Source organism: Podarcis gaigeae, assembly GCF_964106915.1.
Source record: "Podarcis gaigeae genome assembly, chromosome: Z".
Classification (NCBI taxonomy): domain Eukaryota; kingdom Metazoa; phylum Chordata; class Lepidosauria; order Squamata; family Lacertidae; genus Podarcis; species Podarcis gaigeae.
The window spans coordinates 9,069,957-9,096,817 of record NC_139691.1 but is presented as its reverse complement, the minus strand read 5'-3'; the positions used below and the strand labels follow the sequence as shown (position 1 = coordinate 9,096,817).

The window sequence follows — 26,861 nt, the reverse complement described above, 5'->3', positions numbered from 1 at the left end:
ACCCTTTGTCAGGGTTTGTCACTATGTCCAAGCTAATAATAATTATAACCAATTACAGTACTTAATTAACTAATTGGCTTATTTACTTAAATAAAATAGTCTGATAACAGGAGCTGAAGAGCATCATGAAGGAGGACTGCTCTGTTGATCAGGGCAGGGCAGATGGATGCTCATTGTGTTAATATCAGGTCTGGCCAGTCCCAGGGAGCTTGTGGCTGTGTATTAAGTATGACGTTTGGGACCTTTTAGCTTAGAGAAAAGATGACTAAAGGGTGGGGACATGATAAGAGGTGCATAAACTAATACATGGGGTGGAGAAGGTAGTTGAGGGGAGAGTCTTTTTCCCTCTCATGAGTGGGAACCAGAACTCAGGGCTGTCTGGTGGAGTTGAACAGACAAAAGAAAGAATTTCATATGGCACGTGGTAGAACTGTGGAACTCGCTCCCATGAAATGTGGGGATGGGCACCAAACAGCCTTGGCCCAGTATACCTGAAGGAGCATCTCCACCTTCATCGTTCTGCCCAGACACTGAGGTCCCACTCTGAGGGCCTTCTGGCAGTTCCCTCACTGTGAGAAGTGTGGTTACAGAGAAACAGGCAGAGGGCCTTCTTGGTAGTGGCACCCACCCTGTGGAATGCCCTCCCATCAGATGTCAAGGAAATTAACAACTATATGACATTTAGAAGACATCAGAAGGCAGCCCTGTTTAGGGAAGTTTTTAATGACTGGGGTTTTAAAGTATTTTTAATCTTTTGTTGGAAGCTTCCCAAAGTGGCTGGGGAAACTCAGCCAGATGGGCGGGGTATAAATAAGTTGTTGTTGTTGTTGTTGTTGTTATATAACTTGGATGGCTTTAAAAGAGCACTAGACAAATTCATAGGCTGTCAATGGCAGCTAGCTATGAAGCCTACAGTCTCTTTCCACTGTAAAGGTAAAGGTACCCCTGACCGTTAGGTCCAGTCACAGACGACTCTGGGGTTGTGGCGCTCATCTTGTTCTATAGGCTGAGGGAGCTGGCGTTGTCCTCAGACAGCTTCCTGGTCACGTGGCCAGCATGGCTAAGCCGCTTCTGGTGAACCAGAGCAGTGAACTGGAAGCCGTGCTTTGGCTTCTGAATGTTTTGGAAGTCGAACGGACTTCCAGAATAGATTCCATTCGACTTCCAAGGTATGACTGTAATTACAGGGGTCACAGTGCATGTGTTTCTGGTGTTAGCTTCCTGTTTTGCAGCCCGAAGCCCAAAGTGCTCTTGGGTACCCACAGACGCAGCAGTAGGTTCCAGCTTTGGACCCTGCTTTTTACGAAGTATTCACATAAAAGTTATACAAACAAGCTGGTTATACCCATGTTTCCTAGTGCAATTTGCTTATCAGGATTTTTGTTGTGGTTAGAAAAACAATGGGATAATTGCACTAGAAAGTCTGGAATAACAACCAAATGTGCAAATAAACAGCCTGTCTGGACACTCCCCTTGTTCCTGATGGCAGCTCTGATTCATTATTGTTAAAATTCTGCCATTTTTAGAATGGGAGAATGCTTCATTTGTATTATAGTACCACCAGCTGCAAGGATGCGGGTGGCACTGTGGTCTAAACCACAGAGTCTAGGGCTTGCCAATCAGAAGGTTGCTCAGTCCCTGCTCCTGCCAACCTAGCAGTTTGAAAGCACATCAGTGTGCAAGTAGATAAATAGGTAGCGCTCCAGCAGGAAGGTAAGCGGCGTTTCCATGCACTGCTCTCATTCGCCAGAAGCGGCTTAGTCATGCTGGCCACATGACCTGGAAGCTGTACCGCCGGCTCCCTCGGCCAGTAAAGTGAGATGAGCGCCGCAACCCCAGAGTCATCCACGATGGGACCTAACGGTCAGGGGTCCCTTTACCTTTACCTTTACCACCAGCTGCATCTGTAGTGGGAGATAAATGGGCACACACACACACTGAATTTGTGCTGCATTATTTGGGATTGGAGAAGAGGGTGGTAGAGCACCTGCTTTACATGCAGAAGATTCCAGGTTCAATTCCCAATAGCATCTCCAGGTAGGGCTGGGAATCTCCTCTGTCTGAAACCAGTATAGGCAACACTGAGCTAGATGGACCAATAACCTGACCTGATATATGCCTATGGTCCTATGTCCGACTTGTAGAATGTTGGAATATTGCAACTCTCTTGCACTAGCATCTGCCCTCTTGTACTTTGCAAAGCAATATGCACAAAATGTTTGCTATATGAATCATGAAAGAGGAGAAGAATATAAAATTATATTTGGTTCCTTGATTTTGCAACCTGTGGCTCACATAGAGCCAGCATGAAATCTCCCTATCAGGCTCATGAAACTGCTGTGTTTTGGGCTGGGCTGGGTCCTTCCAGGATGTGACTGCCTTCTTTCAAAGATGCCATTTCAAAGTTACTTTTTCCTATTCCCCACCCGCCTTCTTACTCTCTGGCATTCCTTCCTTATCCTTGGGAATCATTGTAGCTCATTGGTGGGGCATATGCTTTGCATTAAGAAGGTCCCATGTCCATGTCCTCTTTGAGCTGCGAGAGAACCCCTGTTTGAAAAGTTGGAAAACTACTGCTGGCCAGTGTAGACAGCACTGAGCATTATGGACCAGTGGTCTGATTCCATATGTGGCAGTGTCCTTTTTCCATATTTCGATGAACCATTAATCTGTATTGGTAAAGGTCACTCCCTTTAACATGAAAGGAGTTGTTTTTTTATCTAGTTCCCAAAAGACCTTGCCTCCCACCCTCCCCAAGTGTGTATGTGTGTTTGTTTATTGCAGAATTAATCTGAGATGGCAGCTGTTCTCCAAGAGACCCAGTCTGCTGGGATGTTCTGCAGCATGACACCCATCCACCTGTGCTGCTCCTGTTTCTGTGGAGCTTGCGTTGGACAACTTCCCAGCAGACTGTGTCCAAAACTCTGGTTGCCTGTTCTGTTCCTCTGCTTGTTGCCCCTAGTGAGAAAGAGTTATTTCTCCTGAATTATTCTATATTTGGGGTTCAGGTTAGGTTAAAACCTGTATTAATACTGAGCATTTGCAAGCATGCAGTTGGAGAACATGATCCAACCAAGCAGGATAGATTCTGACCCGTCCCCCCAGGGGAATTTTAGCTGGTGGGCAGGGCCTTTCACCTGTAGTTCAGTTCACAGTGACTTAAAGCAAATAATAATGATTATTTAGCTGCCCCTAAATATCAGACTATGCTTTGCATTGCTGGTTTCGGTTCAACCCAGCAATGCAAAGGGATCCCCGCCAGCTTCCTGTAAGCACCAAGCAGCTACCCTCACCCCCTTTTTTAACCTGCCTCACACCAGGCATCATATATGATGTCAGGTGTAGCGCAGGTGGGTGTTGTACTGGCTCTCCTCCTTGGAACTGTACTTGTTGCCATGCCTGGAAGTTCTGAGAGATTTATTGGTAAGAGTCACTAAAGCATCCCATCCTGGGTCTGCAGGTTATGGGCAGGTGAAGTCCCAGCTGACTATGGTTAGGGTTAGACTCTTAGGTCCTTAACTCCCTGCCTTTGTCGTGGGGTGTTTTTAACTTTCATGGACGAGGTCCAATAACACTAAAAGGAAGAGTTTCATTCACCATTAAAATAAATATGTGTTTTTAAAAATACATAAATACTTTTGATCTCTGCTGCCCTGCCCCAAAGTCACAAGGTGTTCAGGCCTCCTTCAACTACTCACTGCATGATCCGTAGGAAAAGTTGGCCAACACAGGGCTGGACATCTTTTTACCATGACGTAAGAACTTGGTTTACTGAGGCGTGAGGCAGTCTCTTGTTTTGACTCATCTCATAGGGAGGTTGTGTGTGTATATATAAATAATTTTTTCTACAAACAAAGCCCTACAAACAAAGCCCTGTTGTCTCTTACTGTTCCCAATTGGCTATTGGTATTAGAATTTCCCTCCAGCTGTTTTTGGACTACAACTCCCATCATCCCTAGATAACAGGACCAGTGGTCAGGGATGATGGGAATTATAGTCAAAACAGCTGGAGGGCCGAGTTTGGCCATCACTGATCTAGTCCATCTCCCTGCTCTATGCAGGATCCAACTACAGCTGGGGTGGGGAATCCTTTTCAGCTCAAGGGCCACATTGCTTTCTGGGAAGTCTTCTGATGGTCACATGCCAGTGGTGGGTAGGGCCAGAAGCAAAAGTGTGTGGATCTACTAATGTAAGTGAATTCCTTTCTGCAGCAGGCTAGCTTCTATACACACACATATACACACCCCTCTCTGTTCTCCATCCAGATAAGCAAGAGGCATTGTCTGGGTTCAACATTCCAGCCAGGCAAAAGACAATCTGGGTGTAAAGCAGGGCTAATGAAGGGATGTCCTAGGGAGAGGAGGGATGGCCTGGAGAGAATCCAGAAGGTCAAAGAGAAAGGCTTGGAGGTTCTCCAAGGGGCAGATCTACTATGAAACTAATGAAGCCTCAGCTTCAGGGCCCCTAATCCTGGAGGGGCCCCAGAACCACACTGCTTAAACGTTTTAGTTCTAGTAGACCAAATTGAGTTGGACAACTCAAATTGTTAGATTTTTCAACAATCCCAAAGTTTGAGAGTCAGTAGCACAGACGTTGTAAACAACCCCACTGAAGACGATAACAGTGGTTACCCAAACCTCATTGCTGGTTGCAAAGGGGCCCCCATAGCAGTTCAGGCTGTAGGTCTGCTACTGGATTCTCCACCCTTGAAGCACAGAATCCCTGAAGTAGGACTTCCCTGATAAAAGAAGTGCAGTGCCCCAAGCATGTTCCCCTTTTCACTATGACATGTTGAAAGCTGTAACATGCCTTTTCCTTTTTCAAAATATATGCTAGGTTGGAGCATTTGAAACATAGATACAACAACAAGCAGCAGAAGAGAATCCTCTGCAGGGTTGGGGATACCTTTTGCTCTCTTGATGTATCTGGACTCTAATTTCCATTCTTGTCCATTGTCTATCCTCGTTGGGAGTGATGGGAGTTGTAGCAACATCCTCAGGACACCATGTGGGCTACATAGCCAATGGCTCTATTTGTCCTACTTCCTGCCAAAAACCAGATCATCTCCCCACATCCCACAAAAGGGTTGATCTTTTGTATTTCTGCTGTTATATCTGTATGTATTTCTTTAACTTCCAGAAAAGACTGGCAAGGTCCTGGGCGAGTTTTGCCAGTTCTATGAGGAACAGTATGGTGTCTCCCTCTTCAACAGCGTCCGGTATGAAATTGAAGGCAGTGGTGGACCCCAGGCTCAGCTACTGCGCCGCAAGGTAAGTGGACTGAAATATTTGAGGGCAGGGATTGACCACCAACAGTGTTGCTGTTCAAAAAGACAGTAGTTTTATAAGTTGGGTGCATGTAGATGCATCTGGGTTTTTTGCCATCAACGTTGAAGTCTTTATGATAATGGCCAACTTGAACCAGCAGTGAGACAGCTACTTAAAAAGCAAGTATCATGTTGTGTTTTTGTGCTTTTATACTGTAAACCCCTCATAATCCTTGGATGAAGGGGGTGTAAATATAAAGGGACCCCTGACCATTAGGTCCAGTTGTGACCAACACTGGCGTAGTGGCACTCATCTCGCTTTATTGGTCGAGGGAGCCGGCGTACACAGTGGCATAGCGTGGGGGTGCAGGGGGGGCGGCCGCACCGGGCGCAACATCTGGGGGGCGCTCGCACTCGCAGCTCTCTGCTCCTACCTGGCTCACTCACTCTCTCTCACTGCAGTGCTGGCTGTGCGAATCCGATCTGAGCCGCCGGGTCGCCGCCCACTGTGGAGGGGGTGGGTGCCAGGCGTGCGGTGCAGAGAGAGAGCGAGGGACTATCTGGGGGAGGGACAGTGCAGCGGCAGCCCAGCGCAGTGCTGAGCGCGGGAGAGAACCAGATCAGACCAGGTAGCAGCAAGAAGAAGCTGGCAGCGGCGGCAGGTTAGGGGTTAGGGGGCGCAAATTACTTGCCTTGCCCTGGGTTAGGGGGCGCTAATTATTTGCCTTGCCCCGGGTGCTGTCAACCCACGCTACGTCACTGGGCATACAGTCATGTGGCCAGCATGACTAAGCCACTTCTGGCAAACCAGAGCAGCGCACGGAAACGGCGTTTACCTTCCCACCGGAGCAGTACCTATTTATCTACTTGCACTTTGACGTGCTTTCAAATTGCTAGGTTGGCAGGAGCTGGGACTGAGCAACGGGAGCTCGCTCCGTTGTGGGGATTCGAACCACCGACCTTCTGATCGGCAAGTCCTAGGCTCTGTGGTTTAACCCACAGCACCACCCGCGTCTGAATGGAGCATAGAAATTTAATAAATAAAATAAAATAAGTGTCCTGCATTGATGAAAGCTTAGTGAGAATAATACCTCCGTTCTGTGCTTGTCAGGTGGCATCTGGAATACTGTTATTTAGTTCTGAATGCTGCATTCTAAGGAGATCACCAGAGCAGTGTGAGGAGGATGGTGAGGAACCTGAGAAACCAAGTGCTGAAAGGAAAGCTTAATATGTTTGGCCTAGAGAAGATCAGATTAAGCGGAGACATGAGATTACTCCCCAAATATCTGAAGAGCAGAAGATGGAGCAAGGCTCGTGCTCCACTGCTCCAGCAGACAGGACTTTAATTAAATGGGGGCAGTTGCAGACAAGCAGACCTTGGCCATACATTAGCTGAAGTGTCCTAACTTTGGAAGTGGAAGCTTCTTGAACATAAACTACAGCAGAGATGGTGAACCTGTGGCTCTTCAGTTGCTGATGGGCTGCAGTTTCCACCAGCCTCAGCCAGCAAGGATGATTGGAGTTCCCCATCTCTAGCCTAGGATTAGCAAAAACAAAAACAAAAAAAAACCATCCTCAGTGAGATATGGAGGCTCATAGATTGACCAGTCCCTTTGTATTTGTAATTGCTAGGAGGCTTTGGTGAAGGAATGGGGGACCGGTAGCCCTTCATAAGGTTTTCAACTCCAACTCCCATAAGCCCCAGGCAGCTTGATCAGTGGTGAGGGATGATGGGAAAAGTAGTCCAGCAACATCTGGAGGGCCACATGTTCCCCATCCTTGCTTTAGGCAAACTGCCAGCTCTTGGCTTCAGCTTCCTGACTGCAGTATGGTGGTACTAATGCTGGCCTACCTTATAGGGCAGTTGTAAAGGCTTTTGAGCATTCAAAATCCCTCAAAAATGCTCATTACTGTTTATTAATATGTATGTGTTGGTTGTGAACCAGTGGTTCAGTCCAGTGCCATTTTGACTCTTTGATTCATATGTGCTGGATGTTCCTTCCCAGTGTGGCATTCTGGTTAGAGAGCTGGACTTGAGGAGTGCCAGGTTCAAGTCCCTATTCGGCTATAAAATTCACTAGGTGACCAAGGGCTGCTCTCTTTTTCTCAGTCTAGTTTACCGCACAGAGTGGAGCTGGTTGTTCTCAAGGGGTAAACTTTGCGCATTTGTTTTTTTGTTTTTAATAATATTTTATTAAGTTTTAGAAATAACAACAAGCAGAAAAAAGAAAAAACATATAGACAAAAATATAAAGTTACCAAATACAAAAAATACAAACATTTAACTTATAGAAAAAGAAAGGAAAACAAAGAACAAAAACAAAAAACAAAGCACACTAAAAAGAAAAAAGAAAAATCCCTCTTTTTAATTTCTCATCTTTGATTCACTTATTTTCCTGACATCCTCACATCTCCCTTTTTTGTATCCCTTTTGAAAATTAATTCAGCAAATTAATATCCAATTAATTTATCTATTACCAATCCAATCTTATTTTTAACCTTGTTGCTAAAACCCCTTCAATTCTTTTTAATGTCATCAACATTCAAAAATTTTACAATGTTTCTGTAAATAAATTTTAAATTTCCTCCAATCTTCTTCCACCAACTCTTCTCCCTGGTCTCGGATTCTGCCAGTCATTTCCGCCATTTCCATGTAGTCCATTACTTGCATCTGCCATTCTTCCAGAGTGGGTATAAACTTTGCGCATTTGACAAAAGAGCATAGCAGGATCCCTGCTGGATCAGGTCAGTACCTCAATCTACTCCAGCACCCTGTTCCTACAGAGGCCAACCAGATACCTCTGGAAACCCCACAAGCAGGAGATGAATGCAATAACCACTCTTCCCATTTGTGATTCCCAGCACCAATGTTCAGAGGCAGACCGCCTCTGACAGTGGAGGGGCGAACATAGCCATTGTGGCTAATAGTCACTGATGGCCTCTGTGAATTTGTCTAATACTCAACTTTGCAAGGGATGCTGCACCAGATGGGCCTTTGCCCTGATCCAGCACAAGTAATATCTCTGCCTAGCTCTGGGAAAGGAGCGAAGATGAGATCTTCTGGTGGCCTAGGAGACTGCAGGTGCTGCCATCGCTTTGCTGTGATGCTTATAGGTGTTGGCAGGGATTTTTAACTGGGTGGGGCACAAAGTAAAATGCTGAAAACACACAAGAGAGAGAGAGAGAGAGAGAGAGAGAGAGAGAGAGAGAGAGAGATTGAGAAATGAAATCTGGAAGTCTGGGGATTATGGACTGTTCATGGTGGGAAAGCTACCTCCCTTTACCCTCATTCAGTAGATGCCCATGATGCAGTGCATGTAAAGCCCATGACGCTGTGCAGGTGTGTGTACATATGGAAAACCACATGCACAAAGCACTCCTTTTAAGCCAAGAGAGAAACAGCACAAACGGGGCTGAATGGAATATGAAGTAGCCTATAGCTGTTTTTTATATTAGTCCACAATTTTGTTACTTTTCGCCTGTGTCAGTTCCCCCCATGCAGAAACTTCTGACGACAGCTAGAAACGTCTCATCCCGTCCCCCTGCTCCCCACAATTAGCTGCTTTTTGGACTTGTTGATGTTAATACAACCGGCTTTTGATGGCTGCCTCTCTTCTCTTCTCTTCTCTTCTCTTCTCTTCTCTTCTCTTCTCTTCTCTTCTCTTCTCTTCTCTCTCTCTCATTCCGAACCCCCCTTCATGGCAGGCAGCCAAAGTGGTTAATGAGCCATTGTATGCTGAAGTGTCCTCAGTTTAATTTTACACAGGGACCCCTGCAAATAGCACTCAGGAGAGGAAGAGGGGATGGAAAAATGGAACAAACCTGAGCCATCATGTACTTGGCGCACTTTGTGAGAATCAAAGGGAGATGCTGGTGATAGACAGACAAGCCTCTGGGAGTGTTGCGTTGGGAGTGGGGGGGGGGAGGTGTGGATGGTGTTACCTGATGTGACTTCTGTTAGCCTCCTGGGAAATATGTGTAGATCAGGCCTCCTCAGCCTCAGCCCTTCAGATGTTTTTGGCCTACAACTCCCATGATCCCTAGCTAGCAGGACCAGCGGTCAGGGATGATGGGAATTGTAGTCTCAAAGCAACTGGAGAGCTGAGGTTGAGGAAGCCTGGTGTAGACGCAGGGGGGGGGTTGCTGGTGAAAGGGGCTCGTTCTGGGCAGTGGTGTGCAGCTCAGTTGTTAGGGCATCTGCTTTGCATTCAGAGGGTCCCCAGATTCCGTTCCCAGCACTTCTTGATAGGGCTAGAAGAGACACCAAAGTCTCAAATCCTGGAGAGCTGCTCTCAGTCTGTGTAGGCAATACTGAGCTATATGGCAGAGAGCAGTGTTGGAGGTGTAAATGACTGTCAGCTTGGGAAAGCTGGTATCACCGGATCAAGTTAATTTTGTTGAATTAATGAATGTAAACAGTTTTAATGGGATTTTGAATAAATGTGGAATTCATTGTTCCGATTTTGAATATTATCGTGTTGCTATCTTTTTCGAACCACCGAACCACCGAGCTAATGCTTTTTCTAGTGTAGAGTGGGGGCACTGAGGATGAGTTTGCGTGGCGATTTTCCACCTCCCCCCAGTAGGAATAAAGACGCATGACACCATTATTTTAGGTTAATGGTTAGCCACAACTTTATTGGTTACAGGTGATGAGCGGTATTGGCTTAGGCATTGGTCCTAACCCACTATCCGGCTTCAGCCTGTGTGCTTGAAAACCGGGAAGGGTTAACCACCAGTAGGGGGAGCCCTGCTGATGCACATCAACTAGGAACTCCCCTGGGGTCACTGCTTGGGGGCGTGCCTTAGGCCCTCACCTCCATTGGTTTCGGACAGGGCCATGCCCCCCGGAATCCTTTACCGGACTACCCTTCAATATCTGGGGGAGGTGATGGCGCTTCCTCCCCCCCATCAATCTACATAACAATACCCCTACCAATGCCTAACCGCCAGTACCAAGGAAGCTGTGACGATTTGCTACGAGGTAGGTGAAAAACCAAATGGCTGGTGCCAGTTTGCCAAGTGGAAAAAATTCCTACCAGGCCCCTTAACGGCGACCAACCGAGGTCCATAGCAAGGTCAAAAGAGAAACCTTGAAGGGAGGGTGGGTGGGAAACCGAGCAGCTGAGCGGCCAAAGAGGGAGAGTCTTGGCTGCGCCTGCCTTAAATGGGGCAGGCCACAACCCCTAGGCCAGCCGATTGGCTGGCCAGGGGATGACGCCGCCGAGGATTCCCCTAATCGCACGGGGGCTGAGACTCAGCCCCCATGTGTGTGTTGGGGGCATGAAGCCCACAACACCACCTCCTCCCGAGGTTGGAAGTGGCTTTATGAAAAAGTTTGGGAAGCACTGCTCTACAGGGACATTAATGCCCACAAGAGGAGCAATATTCCCTCTCTGCCTGACCAGCCATAATACCAGGATTCCCAGCTTATATTTTTGTAAAAAGAGGCCAGTTTCTAGCATCGTAGAAACTGAGATAGGCACTATTATTATTTTTGGGGTGAGAAACTAACCAGGTCTGCACTTTCAGTGTTTTCCTTTCCCTCCCACCACCCCAAGGAATATTCCTATAGATGCCTGTGCAGAGGGAGAAGCTAGCATGATTTGCAGGAGAAGGATTGGGAATAGATCCCAGATTCCCCCCTCTTTTTTTTGCAAGAGGTGGGAGATCTTGCACTTCAAATAAGCATTGACAGTGTTGGTGTGTGTTTTTTAAGGGCAGGGCAGGGCAGGAAAGTTTTCTTCCAAAATTTGGGCAGGTCTGTAAGAGAACATATAGATTGAAGGGTTCTGTTTCAGACTTTGGGGGCTGGGAAGTAGAGACTTCAAGAATTGGGCACGGGGAGGGATGGCTGGAAAAGGGTCTCGCAATAAGGTTCAAAGGAATCTTGTTGGATTTAGACTCAAAAATGGGTCCTAGAGAAGCTCAGATAGATTGATAATAAGAAATCCCTACCTTTTGTGCCTACTTTCTGAAAGAAATGGCATAGAAGGGAGAAAGGGGATACAGAGGGAGGGGTGGGGAAGGAAACCCAGGGATATTTTTTTTTAGGTAGCAGAGTAATTCCAGTGAACAGGGAAACAGTTTAAGGTGAGAAGGAACCAAAAGTTGCTGGTCTTTCAGCTGAGCTGATGGGGTGACCCTGCTTTCCTTCTCTCCCTCTGCTGCAGCCTGATGGAATGGCTGCTTTCTGGTGACAGATGAGGAGGGGAGGGGCCTTCTAGAGCACAGCCAGGTTATTGGTTTGCACTGGATCCCAGTTCACTCCAGTTCAAGGTGCTGCTCATTACCTAAAGCCATGAACATTTTGGGACTGGGATACTTTGAATGACTGCCTCCTTCAGTATGAACCTGCCTGGTGACTGCATATATTCTCAGAAGTGCTGCTCCACATCCTAACACCTGGAGAGCTACCTTTGCTTGGGACATGGAGCAGAGCCTTCTATGTTGTGGTACTCCATTCGTGGAAGCCCACTCCCAGAGGAGATTCAACTGGCCCCATGCTCAGTGTGTATGTGTGTGCATGTTTTAGACAGGGCAGTTTTTATTCCAGCCAGTTGTGGATGGTTGTGGGGTTTTTTCTTTGGCTCTGTTTAATTACTTTCTGATTTTATGGTTCGCGTCTTTAATTTTCATTTTGAATGTTGAGAACTGCCTTGGGGGGCCTTTTGAGGCTTGCGTGGTGGCCTGTAAAAGACTTTTGTAAAGAAAGAATGATGCATACACCCATCTAATTGTTCCTTACAACAATAGTTAACTCAATTACTATGCAGCACTGACAAGCTGGCTGGGGATAGTAATCTGACTCAAATATCATGGGGAGATGTACTTTACAGTGGTACCTCAGGTTAATAACTTAATTCGTTCTGGAGGTCCATTCTTAACCTGAAACTGTTCTTCTTAACCTGAGGTACCACTTAATAATAATAATAATAATAATAATAATAATAATAATAATAATAATTTATTTATACCCCGCCCATTTAGCTGGGTTTCCCCAGCCACTCTGGGCGGCTTCCAACTCAATATTAAAAACAATACAGCATCAGACATTAAAAACTTCCCTAAACAGTTGTCTTCAGTTGTCTTTTAAAAGTAAAATAGTTGTTTATTGCCTTGACATCTGCTGGGAGGGCGTTCCACAGGGCAGGCACCACTACCAAGAAGGCCCTCTGCCTGGTTCCCTGTAACCGCACCTCGGCGCTGGATCTCAGTGATGATGGGGGTGGAGACACTCCTTCAGGTATACAGGACCGAGGCCGTTTAGGGCTTTAAAGGTCAGCACCAACATTTTGAATTGTGCTCGGAAACGTACTGGGAGCCAATGAAGATCTTTCAGGACCGGTGTTATATGGTCTCAGCGGCCACTCCCAGTCACCAGTCTACCTACCTCATTCTGGATTAATTGCAGTTTCTGAGTCACCTTCAAAGGTAGTCCCACGTAGAGCGCATTGCAGTAATCCAAGCGGGAGATAACTAGAGCATGCACCACTTTAGCTAATGGGGCCTCCCGCTGCTACCACGCCACTGCTACGCAATTTCTGTTCTCATCCTGAAGCAAAGTTCTTAACCTGAGGTACTATTTCTGGGTTAGCAGAGTCTGTAACCTGAAGCGTCTGTAACCCAAGGTACCACTTTATACTGAGTCAGGCCATTGCTCTGTCTAGCTCAATAATGACCACACTGATTGGCAGCAGCTCTCCAGGCTTTAGGACAGTACCTCTTTCAGACTTACCTGGCAGTGCTGGGTATTGAAGCTGGGACCTTCTACATGCAAAGTAGCACAGGGGTCTGTAGGGTGCTGCAAGGGGTGGTAGAAATCGGCAGCTATGGAAATTTGGTGACTGCCCTAAAAAAAGTCTGCTCCAGGCACCATTGGAGGTTGATATGCCGCTGGGTATGAGTACACTGGATACAATATACCATATGATTTTGGACTGCCTTCTCTTCGATATTCTTCGGAGAGATCTTCTTGTGGCTCCCTTGAAGTTTAAGAACCTGTAATCCAGTATCTGTTGAGGGATGATATACCCGAAACTACTGAGATTGTTTCAGGATATTTAGCCAAGATTTTTAAAGTCAAATTTAAAACTTAATGGTGGCTACTGAGTCTTATATATGTTTTATGTGTTTAATATGACTGGATTACGAGTGCTTTATGGATAAGTGCTTTTTTTTCTCCCTCTCTTTTATGATTCTGTTGTCTAAATTGTGCCAATAAAGGCTGAATGAATGAATGAAAAGGTGCTCTACCATTGAGCTACCACCCTAAAAGCTTCAATCAAATCTTTAGTCATGCTGTAGGAACATAGGAAAATTTTCAGTGCAATGGCTACTAGCCATACCAATAGCCTTGTCCTCCGTGAATTTGTGCAATCCTCTCTTAAAGCTATACAGTCATACCTCGGGTTAAATATACTTCAGATTGAGCATTTTCAGGTTACGCTTCACGGCCACCTGGAAGTAACGGAAAGCTTTACTTCTGGGTTTTGCTGCTCGCGCATGCGCAAATACTCAAAATGACATCACGTGCATGTGCAGACGCGCAAAATGTCATGCGCGGAAGCGGCGAATTGTGGCACACGCAGACGCGCAGACGTGGGTTGTGTTTGCTTCAGGATGCAAACGGGGCTCCAGAACGGATCCCGTTCACATCCAGAGGTACCACTGTACATCACTGCCTTGTATGGAAGCGAGTTTTGTATTTTAACTCTGAGCTGCATGAAGATGTGCTTCCTTTGCATTGTCTTGACATTCACTAAGCATATTCAGTCGTCCCCTTGATTTTGGAGTGTAGCTTGAAGGGATATGTTGTTGTTTTTATTTCATAAAACTTATACAGTGCTTGATTATAAACAACAACAATAACAACAACAACCCTCAAAGTTTGCAAAAAGATGGAGTGGATGGAAACACAGTTCACTCAACAGTTCTGTAAATGACGGGGCTGAACCAACCAGACCCCAGATCTGATCGAACAGTTCTTGAGTGACCACGAAGGCTTTGTGCATTGAGGGCTATTTTTGGTCTTTCTTCAGCATTCTTTCTTATTTGTTTGTGGAGCATGTCTATACATCTTCCTGTCAATCATTCATTCATCCCACACTTTGCATTACGGTTCCCTGTTAACCCCAAACATCATGGACAAGTGGCTTGCAAGGCAAACTTTTTTTAAAAAAATGTTTTTATTAAAGATTTTATTGAGTTACAAAAGTACATGAATCGCCTCTATTTTCAGGTTGTAGAGTCTTTTCTACGGATCAGTTTCATTCCATGTGAGATGTTAATTTTGCATACAGTTTAAGGTTGGGGGAGAAAAGAGGGTGGAGGGTGGTGGTAAATGTACTTTCTTTTACTTAGTGTATGTGTGAGGTTTTTGTGTCAGCATCAGTTGGGTAGGTTCTCTTTCTATTCATTTATTAGTTTTCATTGGAAGTGAGAGAGGTTGGTGGGGCATGGCATGGTTGGTTGCCTTTAGTTGACTGCAGTGAGATTTGTTTGAGGGAGGGGAGGGGTTGCCATATTGATTCGTATAGTGTTGGTGTGTTCTTGTTCTCTTGTTGGGCTGTGTGTGTAATAAAGGGGAGCCACGCCAGGGGAAAGGTGTCCTCTTTTATTTGTCCCCATGTCAGTTTTAGTCTGTTGGTTAGCTTTTCTAGTAAGGCTGTTTCCCACACAGTGGTCCATGTTCACTTCTCACAGGTATCTTCAGTGTCTAGCTATGATGCTTGTAGCTGCTGAGAGTAGGTGGGTTATAATAATAAGCTCTTTATAGCGTGAGTGAGCATTATTGTCTTGGAAAATATTCAATAAGGCCAGTGATGGGGTAGCTTCTAATACCTGTTTACTTATTTTGCATATTTCTTGTAGGACTGCTGTCCAAAAGGGTTGAATTTTGGGACAATCCCAACACATGTGGAGGTATGTGCCTGCAGAGCAAGGCAGGCTTTACATGTGAAAACACATTTTAAGTTCTCATGCAGGGACAGCAGTTCTTCTCCCACCTCCCTCCCTTTCCTTTGTTTATATGTGACAGAGAGACTGGGCTAAATCAAAGCCAGAGGCTACAAAACTAATTGTTGTTCAGATTGCATTGTTGGCCAAGTAACTATTATTAGTATTAGTATTTTATTTAGACCTTGCCCATCTGGCTGGGTTTCTTTTCTTTTTAGAAAGAAAGACCCCTAGTTGGATTTCACCAGTAGAAGCAGTTGCAATAAAAAGACTAAATATGGATAGGACTTGGGAAAAATATAAAGGCCTCCTAGAATACCATGAGGGCAACATAAAACTAAGAGACAGGCAGGATATTTTTAATTGGATACCTGATTGGTCTCAGTATTTCAAAACAAATGAGAAGTTCAAAAAAAATAAGGAATTAGGATTTATTCAAGAAAGTTTAGAATTTGAAACACTGATTTTGGGGCCCAATAAAAAACTATATTCTAAATTATATAAGCTATTGCTAGAATGGGAAACTAAAGACGAACTTATAAAAGAAGCAATGATTATGTGGGCCGTTGACATTGGGCATAATGTTTAAATTGACGAATGGGAAAAATTATGGAAGCAAACAATGAACTTCTCTGCTTTTTACCAAATTAGAGAAATGCAAAAATAATTAAAAAAATGCAATACAGATGGTATTTGACACTAGTCAAACTGGCCAAAATGAATAAAAAAGATTCAAAACTCTGTTGGAAATGTCTGGAAGATGAGGGTGCATTTATTCGCTTATGGTGGAAATGTGATCGAGCAAATGAATTTTGGGAAATTTTGGGTGTCCGAGTTGTTGTTTTTTTTAAAAAAAATACATTTCCTAAGAAACCAGAAACCTATTGGCATAATTGGGAATGAGTTACACACCCACCCCAAGCCCATTACGTATTCTTATATGCAACAACAGTGGCAAGGATAGTATACACAAGATATTGAAAACAAAGGGAGACCCCAGGGAAATAACAAAGGATAATAAATTAATTGAATATGTGAAGCTTGCAAGTATGACATCCGAAGTAAGACCTGTAGATGATAACCAGACGGGGAGTGAGTAGGAATATTTAGGGGAATATTTACCAAAATTTGATCTTAAATACAAATTCCAAGTAGGGGATACCTTCTGACCAGCAGTTGAAAATAAAGGGCACGAGGAGGCTGAAAACAAGATGAATGTATTACTGTATATACAGCTAATTAAGATGTACAAGGGACACGGGTGGCGCTGTGGTCTAAACCACAAAACCTGGGGCTTGTCGATCGGAAGGTCAGCGGTTCGAATCCCCATGACGGGCTGAGCTCCTGTTGCTCAGTCCCAGCTCCTGCCAACCTAGTAGGTCGGGGAAAAAGTGCAAGTAGTTAATTAGGTACCACTCCGGTGGGAAGGTAAACGGCGTTTCCGTGCACTGCTCTGGTTCGCCAGAAGTGTCATGCTGGCCACATGACCCGGAAGTTGTACACCAGCTCCCTCGGCCAGTCAAGCGAGATGAGCGCAGCAACCCCAGAGTCGTCCACAACTGGACTTAACGGTTAGGGATCCCTTTACCTTTACCTAAGATGTACAAAGAACTGTCCAAAAGAGTTATTGTACAAGAATGTAAAATGATATGAGTGTATAACTGAAAACCTATAAATAAAATTAAAAATTAAATAAAAATAAAAACATCCCTGGCTTTTTCTAAAACTTGCATCATTCTTTATCTCCCTGACATCTGATGGGAGGGCATTCCACAGGGAGGGTGCCACTGCCAAGAAGGCCCTCTGCCCATTTCCACCTCTTGTCTCTTCTGCTGTCCAAACAAGGCAGTGATGTTTCTTTCCAGCTGATCCTCCATCCTTTTAAAGGCATATAAACACCCTTAAGTGCTTAATTGCAACTTTCTCTGTCTGCCTAGAGGCAAGACAAGCTCAGATGCAAAACAGGATACTTGGTGTGCTGTCTGCCTTGAGCCTTTGATCCTGAGGGAACCTGGAGGGCTTCCAGTCTTGTGACCTGTCCCAGCTGCTGGGTGAGGGTGGAGAGCTGGCAGGAGGAAGGCCTCCAACATCTTCATTAAGGCTAGGGGTCACATGTTAATGAAGCTGCCTCCAGCTGCTTTTCAGACCAGGCCAGGTGGTGGAAAGCTATTGGCCAAGGCATGTGGTTAAGGTGCTGGACCCGGAAGCCATTTTCTAAAAGGCTTCTGCAGAATTTGGAGTGAGTGGAAGGAAACCTGACAGTACCCTTATTGGACTAGGAAATGCCAAAGCTCAGATCCACGCCATACTTTTAAGGCACATGGCTCCCCACCAAGAATCCTGGGAATTATAGTTTGGGAAGGGTGCCGGGAATTGTTGCTGTGTGGCTTAAATGTATGGTGTGGGCATTACCAGAGCCTTCTTGGTGGTAGCCCCGTCCTAGCCCCAGAACGCCTCCTGGCACCTTTGCTGATTACAGGCATCCCCCCCACCCCACTTATGCACATTCTACTTGCGTGCAACCAAATATTTGCGTGGTGCCAGGAAACAAATAAATGAACTGAATCATACTCAGAAATGTGAGAGAGCTGAAGCTTCTTTGTGGCTCATGAGAAGACCCTCCCAGGAGCCCTAAGAGGATATCAGTGAGGGCAGAGGAAGCTCCAAACAGACTAAAGGCACAGTAGGACTTGGTTTATGCTGCTCAGCCTCACCGCCTAACAGCTATTGTGTGGGGTAGCGCAGCAGCCACTTTCCCACACGTCCTCCAGCTTCCTGCTGGCCCCAGAGCTGCATCAGCAGATCGTCTGGACTGCACAAAGAATGAGCAGGAGAGATTGCTTGAGAGCAGGGGAAAATAGACATCCAGAGGCTTTTTAGAGGGCCCTCTCCGCTTTATGCAATTTCACTTATGCATGCGGGGGCCTGGAATGTAACCCACCCATAAGTGGGGGGAATCCCTATATATGCAGCATACATGTTAAGTTTTCCCCCCTCCTAAAAAAAATAAAAAATCCTGGGAAATGTAGTTTCTCCTCACGGTTACAGTTCCCGGCACCCTTAACAGAGTGCAGTTCCAAGGATTCTGTGTGTGTCTGTGTGCACACATGTTAAATGTCCTTTAAATGTATGGCATGTACACAGCCTAAGGCACAAGATTAAGACTTCTTAAAATTATTATTTGCTCAAGCTTCTTTTAACTTGGATGGTTTGCGAGGGCATTTTACTTTCTCTTTTATGTTCTGTCTTTTAATTTACATGCAGGTTTATTTGATGCTTTTTTAAAGAACTTGCTGCTGCTATTTGACCTTATTTGGCTGCAATAAACACGCTAGTTTTTTACAATGGTGTGTACACTGCTTTGAAACAGGGGAGTAGATTGAGGAGGGCCAGAGGGGCCATAGCTCTGGGCACATGGTTTAGAGGGGGCACAGGACAGGCGCCCCTGCACTGGAGGTCTCTGGGCACCGGAGCCTGGCCTTACCTTGCCGCTAGACTCCCGGCCCCCTCACCAGCGTCAGGCGGCCAGGCTTCCCCTTATGTGGGTGGGCAGGCAGGCTACACAGCATGGCCACATGAACCCTCTGTGCCCTGCGCCCGCCTGGTCTCCCAGGTCCTAGTCCAGCACTCTACCCACTACACCACACTGCCCCATGCTTGTTGCTCATTGTGTGGGTAAATGTTTTTCTACATATGTGGCCTGTAGTTTTGCTTTCAAGTCATGCATGAGATCGCGACAGAAATGCTGGCACATTTTTCTCCAGAACGAGGGTGGGAGAACTAGTTGTGGCCAAATCATAATCCCTCATCCCTCGAAGGCCAAATTTAACAGGATGACCATCCAAATTCATGGCTGTCATTACATCTTCTGGGAGAGGATGCCATTGTTTTAATATGTGCTGTGCAAATAAATGCTTCCTCTCATATGTGAAAGCGGGGAAGTGTTTCTTGATCTGACTGGCTGAGGTTCAAAATAGCAAATGAGGGGTCAGAATCCCCTGTCCTTGTGCAAAGCGGAGCATGTCTCCACTGTTTGTGTCTGGCTAGCTGCCTCCATCAAACCTGCTTTCTAGTCCTGAGCTGTAAGGGACAGCTGCTAATGACCGCCGTCCTGTTGCTAGAGCGCAACAGATCCCTCTTTAATTCTGAAGTGCATAAGCAGCCAGGGGTGTGTGCCTTTCAGAAACTGGTGTCCTTGCTGTGTCTGCTGTGGCCTCCTGTTTATTGCAGGATACCTGAAATAAATAAACATTTGGGCTTTAATAACCACCCCTGGGTGTTGCTCGCCTGTGGTTAAGGCTGACCTTGGCAAGGGAGGGAGGATGTTGGCTGTGCCCTGCTTATTACTGGGTAGTTTGTGTGTGTGTCCATGTGCCTGTCATAACCTTGACTCATTCTCACCGTAGCATTGGAGCCTGGTCCACTAGGGCACATGGGGCAGTGCCTCATCAACCTCTGTCTGCCCCCATCCAATCCCTAGCTGCCTGCCTTCTCAGTTGCAGCCAATCAGGGAGCTGCTCGTTCTATGCCGTTGCCTCTGGCTCCACCCACAGTTGGTCACTGCCTTCTGCTCCACCACGGTCACCAGCCGGCTGCCACTGCATTGAAGTGCTGTGGTTGCTCACGTTGTGGTATGCTTCTCCTTGCAAACGCATGCAAACAATCCTAGCCACAGTGGCCTTATAGCATGCAGACTATCTGTGATTATCGGCAGAGAGGGAAGTTTACTTCCTTTCCTCAGGGATCAAATTCAAATAATTTAATGATGAAGTGCAGCTGGACCCTTTGCATGTTTAATCAAGAGTTGAAATCCAACTGTATTCAGTAAGGTTTATTCCTAGGAAAGTATGCGTAGGATTGCAACCATATCTGTTCACCCTTGACCTTGCAAAAAAAAAAATTTTTTTTAATTGTCTCTTAGTATTTATGCTCAAATTCTCTGACAGATGGCTGTGTGTGTGTGTGTGTGTGTGTGTGTGTGTGTGTCTGTGTGTGTGTAAAAGAGATAGATGAGTGGGTTTGTTCCTGTTTATGCTGCTTCGTCAACAAAGCCAGCACAGGAAGTGACTGCTCCTGACTCATGGGGAGGTTGGGATGTGAGATTCTTCAGGATTGCTAAAGCCTGCCTCAATGAAAAAGAGAATTACTATTAATTTCTGATGTTAAAAGAAAGCAAAACTACAGGATCATCTGAGGAAATGAATGGAAATGGCTTTGTTAAGGCCAATGACACCTCTTCCCATATGGCAACCTGTGAAACTTACTACACCTGGATATTTTGATAGTACAGTGGTACCTCGGGTAAACATATGCTTCAGGTTACATACGCTTCAGGTAACAGACTCCACTAACCCAGAAATAGTGCTTCAGGTTAAGAACTTTGCTTCAGGATGAGAACAGAAATCGTGCTCTGGCAGCGTGGTGGCAGCAGGAGGCCCCATTAGCTAAAGTGGTGCTTCAGGTTAAGAACAGTTTCAGGTTAAGAACGGACCTCCGGAATGAATTAAGTACTTAACCTGAGGTACCACTGTATCCTAACATAATGATTACTCAGCCTGTTTCAAGTGTTGGAAGCAGCTTTTGTGCATCTTTGCAACATCCCTCTAAGGTAGGCCTTTCCTACTTTCCAACCAAATGTATCCAGAATACCATTTGCAGGATATGATGCAACAAATCTCCCCAGTGGTGTTCTCCAGTAAACTGGCATTTGGGAGGTCTACGTCTTCTGAACATGGGGGTTCTGTTTTATCATTTAGCTTAATAGCCACTGACAGACCTGCCCTCCTGTCATCCACTCTCTCAAAGTCATCTAAAGCAGCAGCAAAAATCTTGGGAAAGTGATTTCTACAAGGGAATTAAATATAGCATGAAGGAGTGTTTTGCCATCTCTGTCCCAATTTTGTTGGGCAGTTGTGTTTTCTAGCATTATGGGTAGGTGTTCTTCTATATTCTACCTACCTTGATTTCGATATTTTAAAGTTTTGCGGAGGGTTTAAAGGGAAAAATCTTCTGCTGCATCTAGCATGGAAATGTGCTCTGGCAAAGAAGGAATGAATAGATCACTTCTCCTCCACCAGGGTATTCTCCCTCCTTCAAGGAGTTCCTGATACCATAGTTAGGCAGGGAAACCAAAATGCTTGTTTACAAAGCTATTGTACTACCAACCTTACTGTATGCTTGTGAAACATGGACCACTTACAAACGCCATCTCCAACTTCTCAAAAGATTCCATCAACGGTGTCTCCGAAAAATCTTGCACATCACTTTGGAAGACAGGCGAACTAATATCAGTGTACTGGATGAACCAAAGATCACCACTGTTGAAGCAATTATTCTTCAACAGCAACTTTGTTGGACTGGTCATGTTGTGCAGATGCCTGATCGTCTTCCAAAGCAACTACTCTATTCCGAACTTAAAAAATGGAAAGCGTAATGCTGGTGGTCAACAAAAGAGGTTTAAAGACTGTCTCAAGGCAAATCTAAAAAAAATGTAGTATAAATATCGACAACTGGGAAACACTGGCCTGCCAGCGCTCCAGTTGGAGAACAGCCTTTACCAAAGGTGTCATGGTCTTTGAAGACACTGGAACTCAGGATGCAAGGGAGAAATGTCTAAGAGGAAGGCATGCTTGGCAAATCCACACCGTGACCAGCTCCCACCTGGGAACCAGTGTCCCCACTGTGGAAGGACATGTGAGTCCAGAATTAGCCGCCACTTACAGACTCATTGTTAAAACCGTGTTTATGGAAGGCAATCTTACTCGGCTATGAGTGATCGGCAAGGAGGAGGAGGAGGAAGAAGAAGAAGAGGAGGAGGAGGAGTTAGGCAACTAGGAGGGTTGTTAAAGACTGAATTTGTTACAGTACTGTTGTCAGCTGGCATGCAAGTCAGGGGGGTGAGTGTTTTGCAGAAATGTGTCCTGAAGTCTTATTGCTGCACCTTCTTTCTCTCTCTCTCTCTCCCCGCCCCCCCACTCCCGCCTCTCTATAGATTCCACTGGAGCCACGTACCATCTTCTCGGGAAATCTGTTCCAGTACATGGAAGAAAACAAGAAGTGGAGGAACCGTTTTTGTGTCGTGCCCCATAATTATGGGCTGGTGCTGTATGAGAACAAACTGGTGAGGCCCCTCACCTGTGTTAACAAAGCATGCATTGTGCTTGCTGGTGGGTGGTATTTGGGCAGAGGCGCCTGTCCCACTGGCAGCTTTATAGGTAGGGTCTTGAGCACCTTCTCGAGATCTCTTGTGTTTTGAGGTGATCTCTGGGGATGGCTGCTCAAGGAGGCCCTCCTACACAGGAGTAGCAGCTCTCTGAGCTGCAAAGCAAACTTCTCCAGCAGTACAATTTGTGCACACTCTCACTTGACCTGGCTGACTGCTCTTTAGTGAAGGCACATAGCTCAGTTGTAGAGCACCTGATTTGCACACAGATGGTCCCTGGTTCAGTCACCAGGGAGGGCTAGGAGAGAACCCCTGCCTGAAAACCTAGAGAGCCATTGGTATTCAATGTTTACAGTACTGAGCTGGTCTTGTGCCATTATAAGCCAGCTAACACCAGACCCCAGACATTATATTGGAGAAGAGCTGTGATTCAGCAGTAGAGCATCTGCCTTGCATGCAAGAAGTTCCAGGTTCAATCCCTGGCATCTCCGGGTAGGGCTGGGATCTGAAATCTTAGGGAGCTTCTGCCAGTTAGCGTAGACAATACTGTGCCATATTGAGTTCAGTCATTTTCACTTTACTTGGTCTACAGACCATAAACATCAAATCCAGTATAGGGTGATCAAGGCAGCATCAGGGGGTGGGGAGCAATATCCATGCATGCAGACTGCGTTTTGAGTATAGCCCACAACATTACAGACCAGTTCTGACTGCGTTCATCTAGTTTTGATGGCAATTTTGGGGACTTTTCTTCCTGTTTGGAGTCTTCCATTAAAACTGAATTTTAGTAATATTGCATTCCCCAAGTGTTGAGAAAGTACTGGCAGGTAAGTGAGGGGTCTTATATAGTCTGAGATGGATCATTGACTGATCTGCTAAGTTCTGTTAATTGCAGAAAGACAGGGTGTAAACATGACTTTATTGAAGGATTAGCAGGGCCTGGATTTTGCTGGAGCAAAGGTCCAGAACCTTGAGTGGCCCAGCAGATCTGATTTGCCTTTGGGACATTCCTGGTATGTGCTTGTTCTCCTCCTTGTGCAGGCCTATGAGAGAGGTCTCCAGCCCCGGATTCTCATCAACAGTGCTGGCTACAAGATCCTCACCTCCTTGGAGCAATACCTGGACCTGGTCAATAGCAATTTGCCAGGTGAGTCCTACTGCCCATCCTTCACCTTCTTGGTGACAGATGGCTCCATTATCTTAGGGCTCAGAGGAGCATAGCAGGGGTGATGAGCATGCCCATCTAGATCAGTACTGTCTGCACTGACTGGCAGTGGCTCTCCAGGTTTTTGACACATAACCTTCCCAGCACTGCCCGGAGACCTGGGGTCAGCTGCACAGAAGGTGGATGTTATGCCATTGAGGTGTGGCCCAGGCAGTGACAGTGGCCCGCCAGGCCAATATTCCTGACCCTTGGAACTCCCCCGCAAGCCACACCTTTCACTGGCCCTGTGCACTTGAGAGTTTTTGCCTGGCTGGAATATGTTCTGAAACTCTCATGATGCCTCTTGCTTGCCTGGATGGAGGATGCCGGGGAGACAGGGGGCATCAGACAGGCCCCCACCTGGCTCCGGACGATCACCGGTCTCCCGTGGAACAGCATCAGTCAGTCAGCGACACGAGCCTCAGATACGTTTAGAGACCTGTGCATGCTCTGTCAGCAGAGTGTGTAAATCATCACACAGCAGATGAGGTGGACAGAGGCAGATGTAAGCATTATTTACAGCATTTATTCAGCATAGTTCAAGAACAAAGGAAAACATGTCTGCATCCCTTCGTCTCCGGCAAAACAGCAGTATAGCAAAAGCAACATACAACGGAAGTTCCCAGCAGACAGTGCTGGGAGTAAACAGGCATGTGATACACAAAAGTCATGCCTGTACCCTTTTAAGGTGGAATGGAACTATATCCTAACAGGAGGGGAGTGTTTGTTGACATTGCCCTACTGCACAAAGCTAAAATCTACATTCTTCGCTCCACCCACTTTTGCCTCTGGTTCTGCCTACTACTGGCCCCCAGGAGGTTGCTCAGAAGGAAATGTGGCCCTTGGGCTGAATAGTTCCCCACTCCTGGCATATGGGTTCCCCATCCTAAACTGGGCCTCAGTTCTGGATGAGAATGTTGATCCTTCAAGCTGCAGGCAAATTCCAAAGCTCTAATGGCTGGCCAGCTTCTTGTTTTAATTACGATTACTAAGGCCCTTTTGATTATTGGGAGCAAGTTGCTTACTGTTTCTAATAATCACCCAATAATCATCTGCCTCTGTTTTGAAATGAGACTGTGAAGTGGCACAGTCTGGCCTATTTGATGTAAAATATGATGTGGCTACATAATATACCTCATTTGGATATAGGAAGTACCCGGGGAGCATCAGCTAATCTGTTAATGGAGAACAAAGCTATTAGTGGCTATTAGGCACAGCGGATGCGTTTTCCCTCTGCTGCTGTAGGCAGGGTGCCTCTGCATACCAGTCCTGGGAGTCACAAGTGGGGAGAGCTGCTGTTTCATTCAGGTTTCCCACGGGTCTCTGGTTGGCCACTGTGAGAACAGGATGCTGGACTAGATGGACCACTGGCCTGATCCAGCAATGCTCTTCTTAAATTCTTATTTTAATATGTAGACCAGAGATGCCCAGCATGCAGCCTCTTGATCATGACTGAAATGTCATTAACGTTACATTGGACACGATAACTGTATTGCATTGTACTGTATTGCCATCCATAATGTCTCCAGCCTTCCGTCTGCCCTCTCCTTGTTTTGAGGGTAGAGGGGTGAGGTGTGCTAGTGCCTCAGCTCAGAAGGGAAAGCAAATCTGCTGCCTGGCCCTTGTGGGAATTGCCAGGCTTTGACACAAGCTGTGTGTGGCTGGCTTGTAAAACCACAGCAGTCAGGGAGTGTGGTTGGTGGGTGGGGTGCAAGGAGGGGTGTCCGTTTCCAAGCAGGACCTTCAAGAAGCCAGAAAAGACATTTGTTTGGAGAAAGGCCGGCTGCCCAGGGCCTGGCAGGTTCCCGCTTGGGATGATGAGGTCATTTCTTCAGGGAACAGCTGAAGTTATTCAGTTGGACTGCCAGCCGAAGAGGTGAAAGTGTGCAGAGGGAAATCAAGGATTGGTGCAAACATCACAGGAGATTCATGATGGTTGCAGGGTTTTGTTGATCTGTGGATTTTTATTTAGACCTGAGTAAAACATTGGGCATCCCGTTTTCATCCCGAGAGCTGCATGTTCTCCTGGGCAACCTTCTGTGGGGCACGTGCCCCTAGTGCTGTGGGTCAGAACCAGAAGTGAGAGGAGCAACAATGCACAGTAAATGTTGCATTTGTATAGTTAGGCTAATTTCTGCAAACACTCAGCACACTCCTCGCTAACCTCCATCCAGGCAAGCAAGAGGCATCATCAGGGTTGAAGGACACATTCCAGCCAGGCAAAAAACACTCCAGGAGGGTATGAAGCAGGGCTGGTGAGGGGTGTGGCCTGAGGAGAGGGGCGTGACCTGGGGACATGCCTGAAGGTCTTGCTCAGTGTTATTATGTACAATGGCTGGCTGCAGCACTCCAGAATTCAGACAGGGATTCTCTCCCAGCCCTACTGGGAGACACTGAAGATTCAGTTTATATTATTATTAATAATTTATTCATTTCAACTCATTATTCGCTCATTGTGCAGATGAGGTATTCTAGAGGTATTTTGAGAGGTATTCTAGAATATACTGGGATCCTGATCTATAAAGGTTTATAGGTCAATACCAGCACTTTGTGCCTTCTCAATCTATGTAAGCCTCTAACTTAAAAATAAATATATCTAACTTTAAAAAAAAAATCTATTCCTGCATTTTGGAAAGCCACTAAAATGCTATTTATGCATTTTTTAAAAAAAAAAAAGACAACCAAGCACTATGAATTGGACTGTGTAGCTGTTAACCTAGATTGTGCTATATGTTCTGTTTGCTTTGAGCCTGTCAGCAGCTGGGCTGCTGCACTAATTTGATGCTTCTGTACTGTTTTCAGAGGCAGCCCTATGTAAAGAGCATGGCAGTAGTCCAGTCCTGAGGTTTCTAGAACATAAATCATAGCAGCCAAGTTATTTACATCCAAATAGGGTTGTAGCCGGGCCACTAGTCTGACACAAGGCACTCTGTGTCAGCGTGGCCATCTGTGTTTCAAGTGGCAGCAGTAGGTCCAGGAGCACCCACAAGATGAGAAGCCTGCTCCCCAAGTCGTCTCTATTAAGCTCCAGCTCCAGTCCATCCTTGTGACCATGCCATGCACTGATCCAGCACATTAGCTATAGTCCTTCCCCCAATCCCTGCCTCCCAGATGTTCCCATTTCCTTTGCCTGGCCTCCAGGGAACTTGCCATCTGCAATCAAATCCAGAAGTGGCAGGTGGGCTGCACGTTTGCCTGGCCTCAGCAGCATGTGGCAGACAAATAAAGACAAATCTGCGCCTTGCAGTAGAAACATTTATCTAGTTATTTAG

General features: G+C 46.0%; 1 protein-coding gene across 1 annotated transcript in view; it reads left to right on the top strand.

Moving 5' to 3' along the window:
• The window catches only part of NIBAN2 (niban apoptosis regulator 2), a 103,182-nt gene that overhangs the window by 39,132 nt on the left and 37,189 nt on the right, over positions 1-26,861 (top strand). The window contains exons 2-4 of the mRNA XM_083721732.1: positions 5,140-5,270; positions 22,215-22,343; positions 23,427-23,532. Of these exons, the coding sequence (XP_083577858.1) occupies positions 5,140-5,270; positions 22,215-22,343; positions 23,427-23,532 (366 nt within the window). The remainder of the gene's footprint in view (positions 1-5,139; positions 5,271-22,214; positions 22,344-23,426; positions 23,533-26,861) is intronic.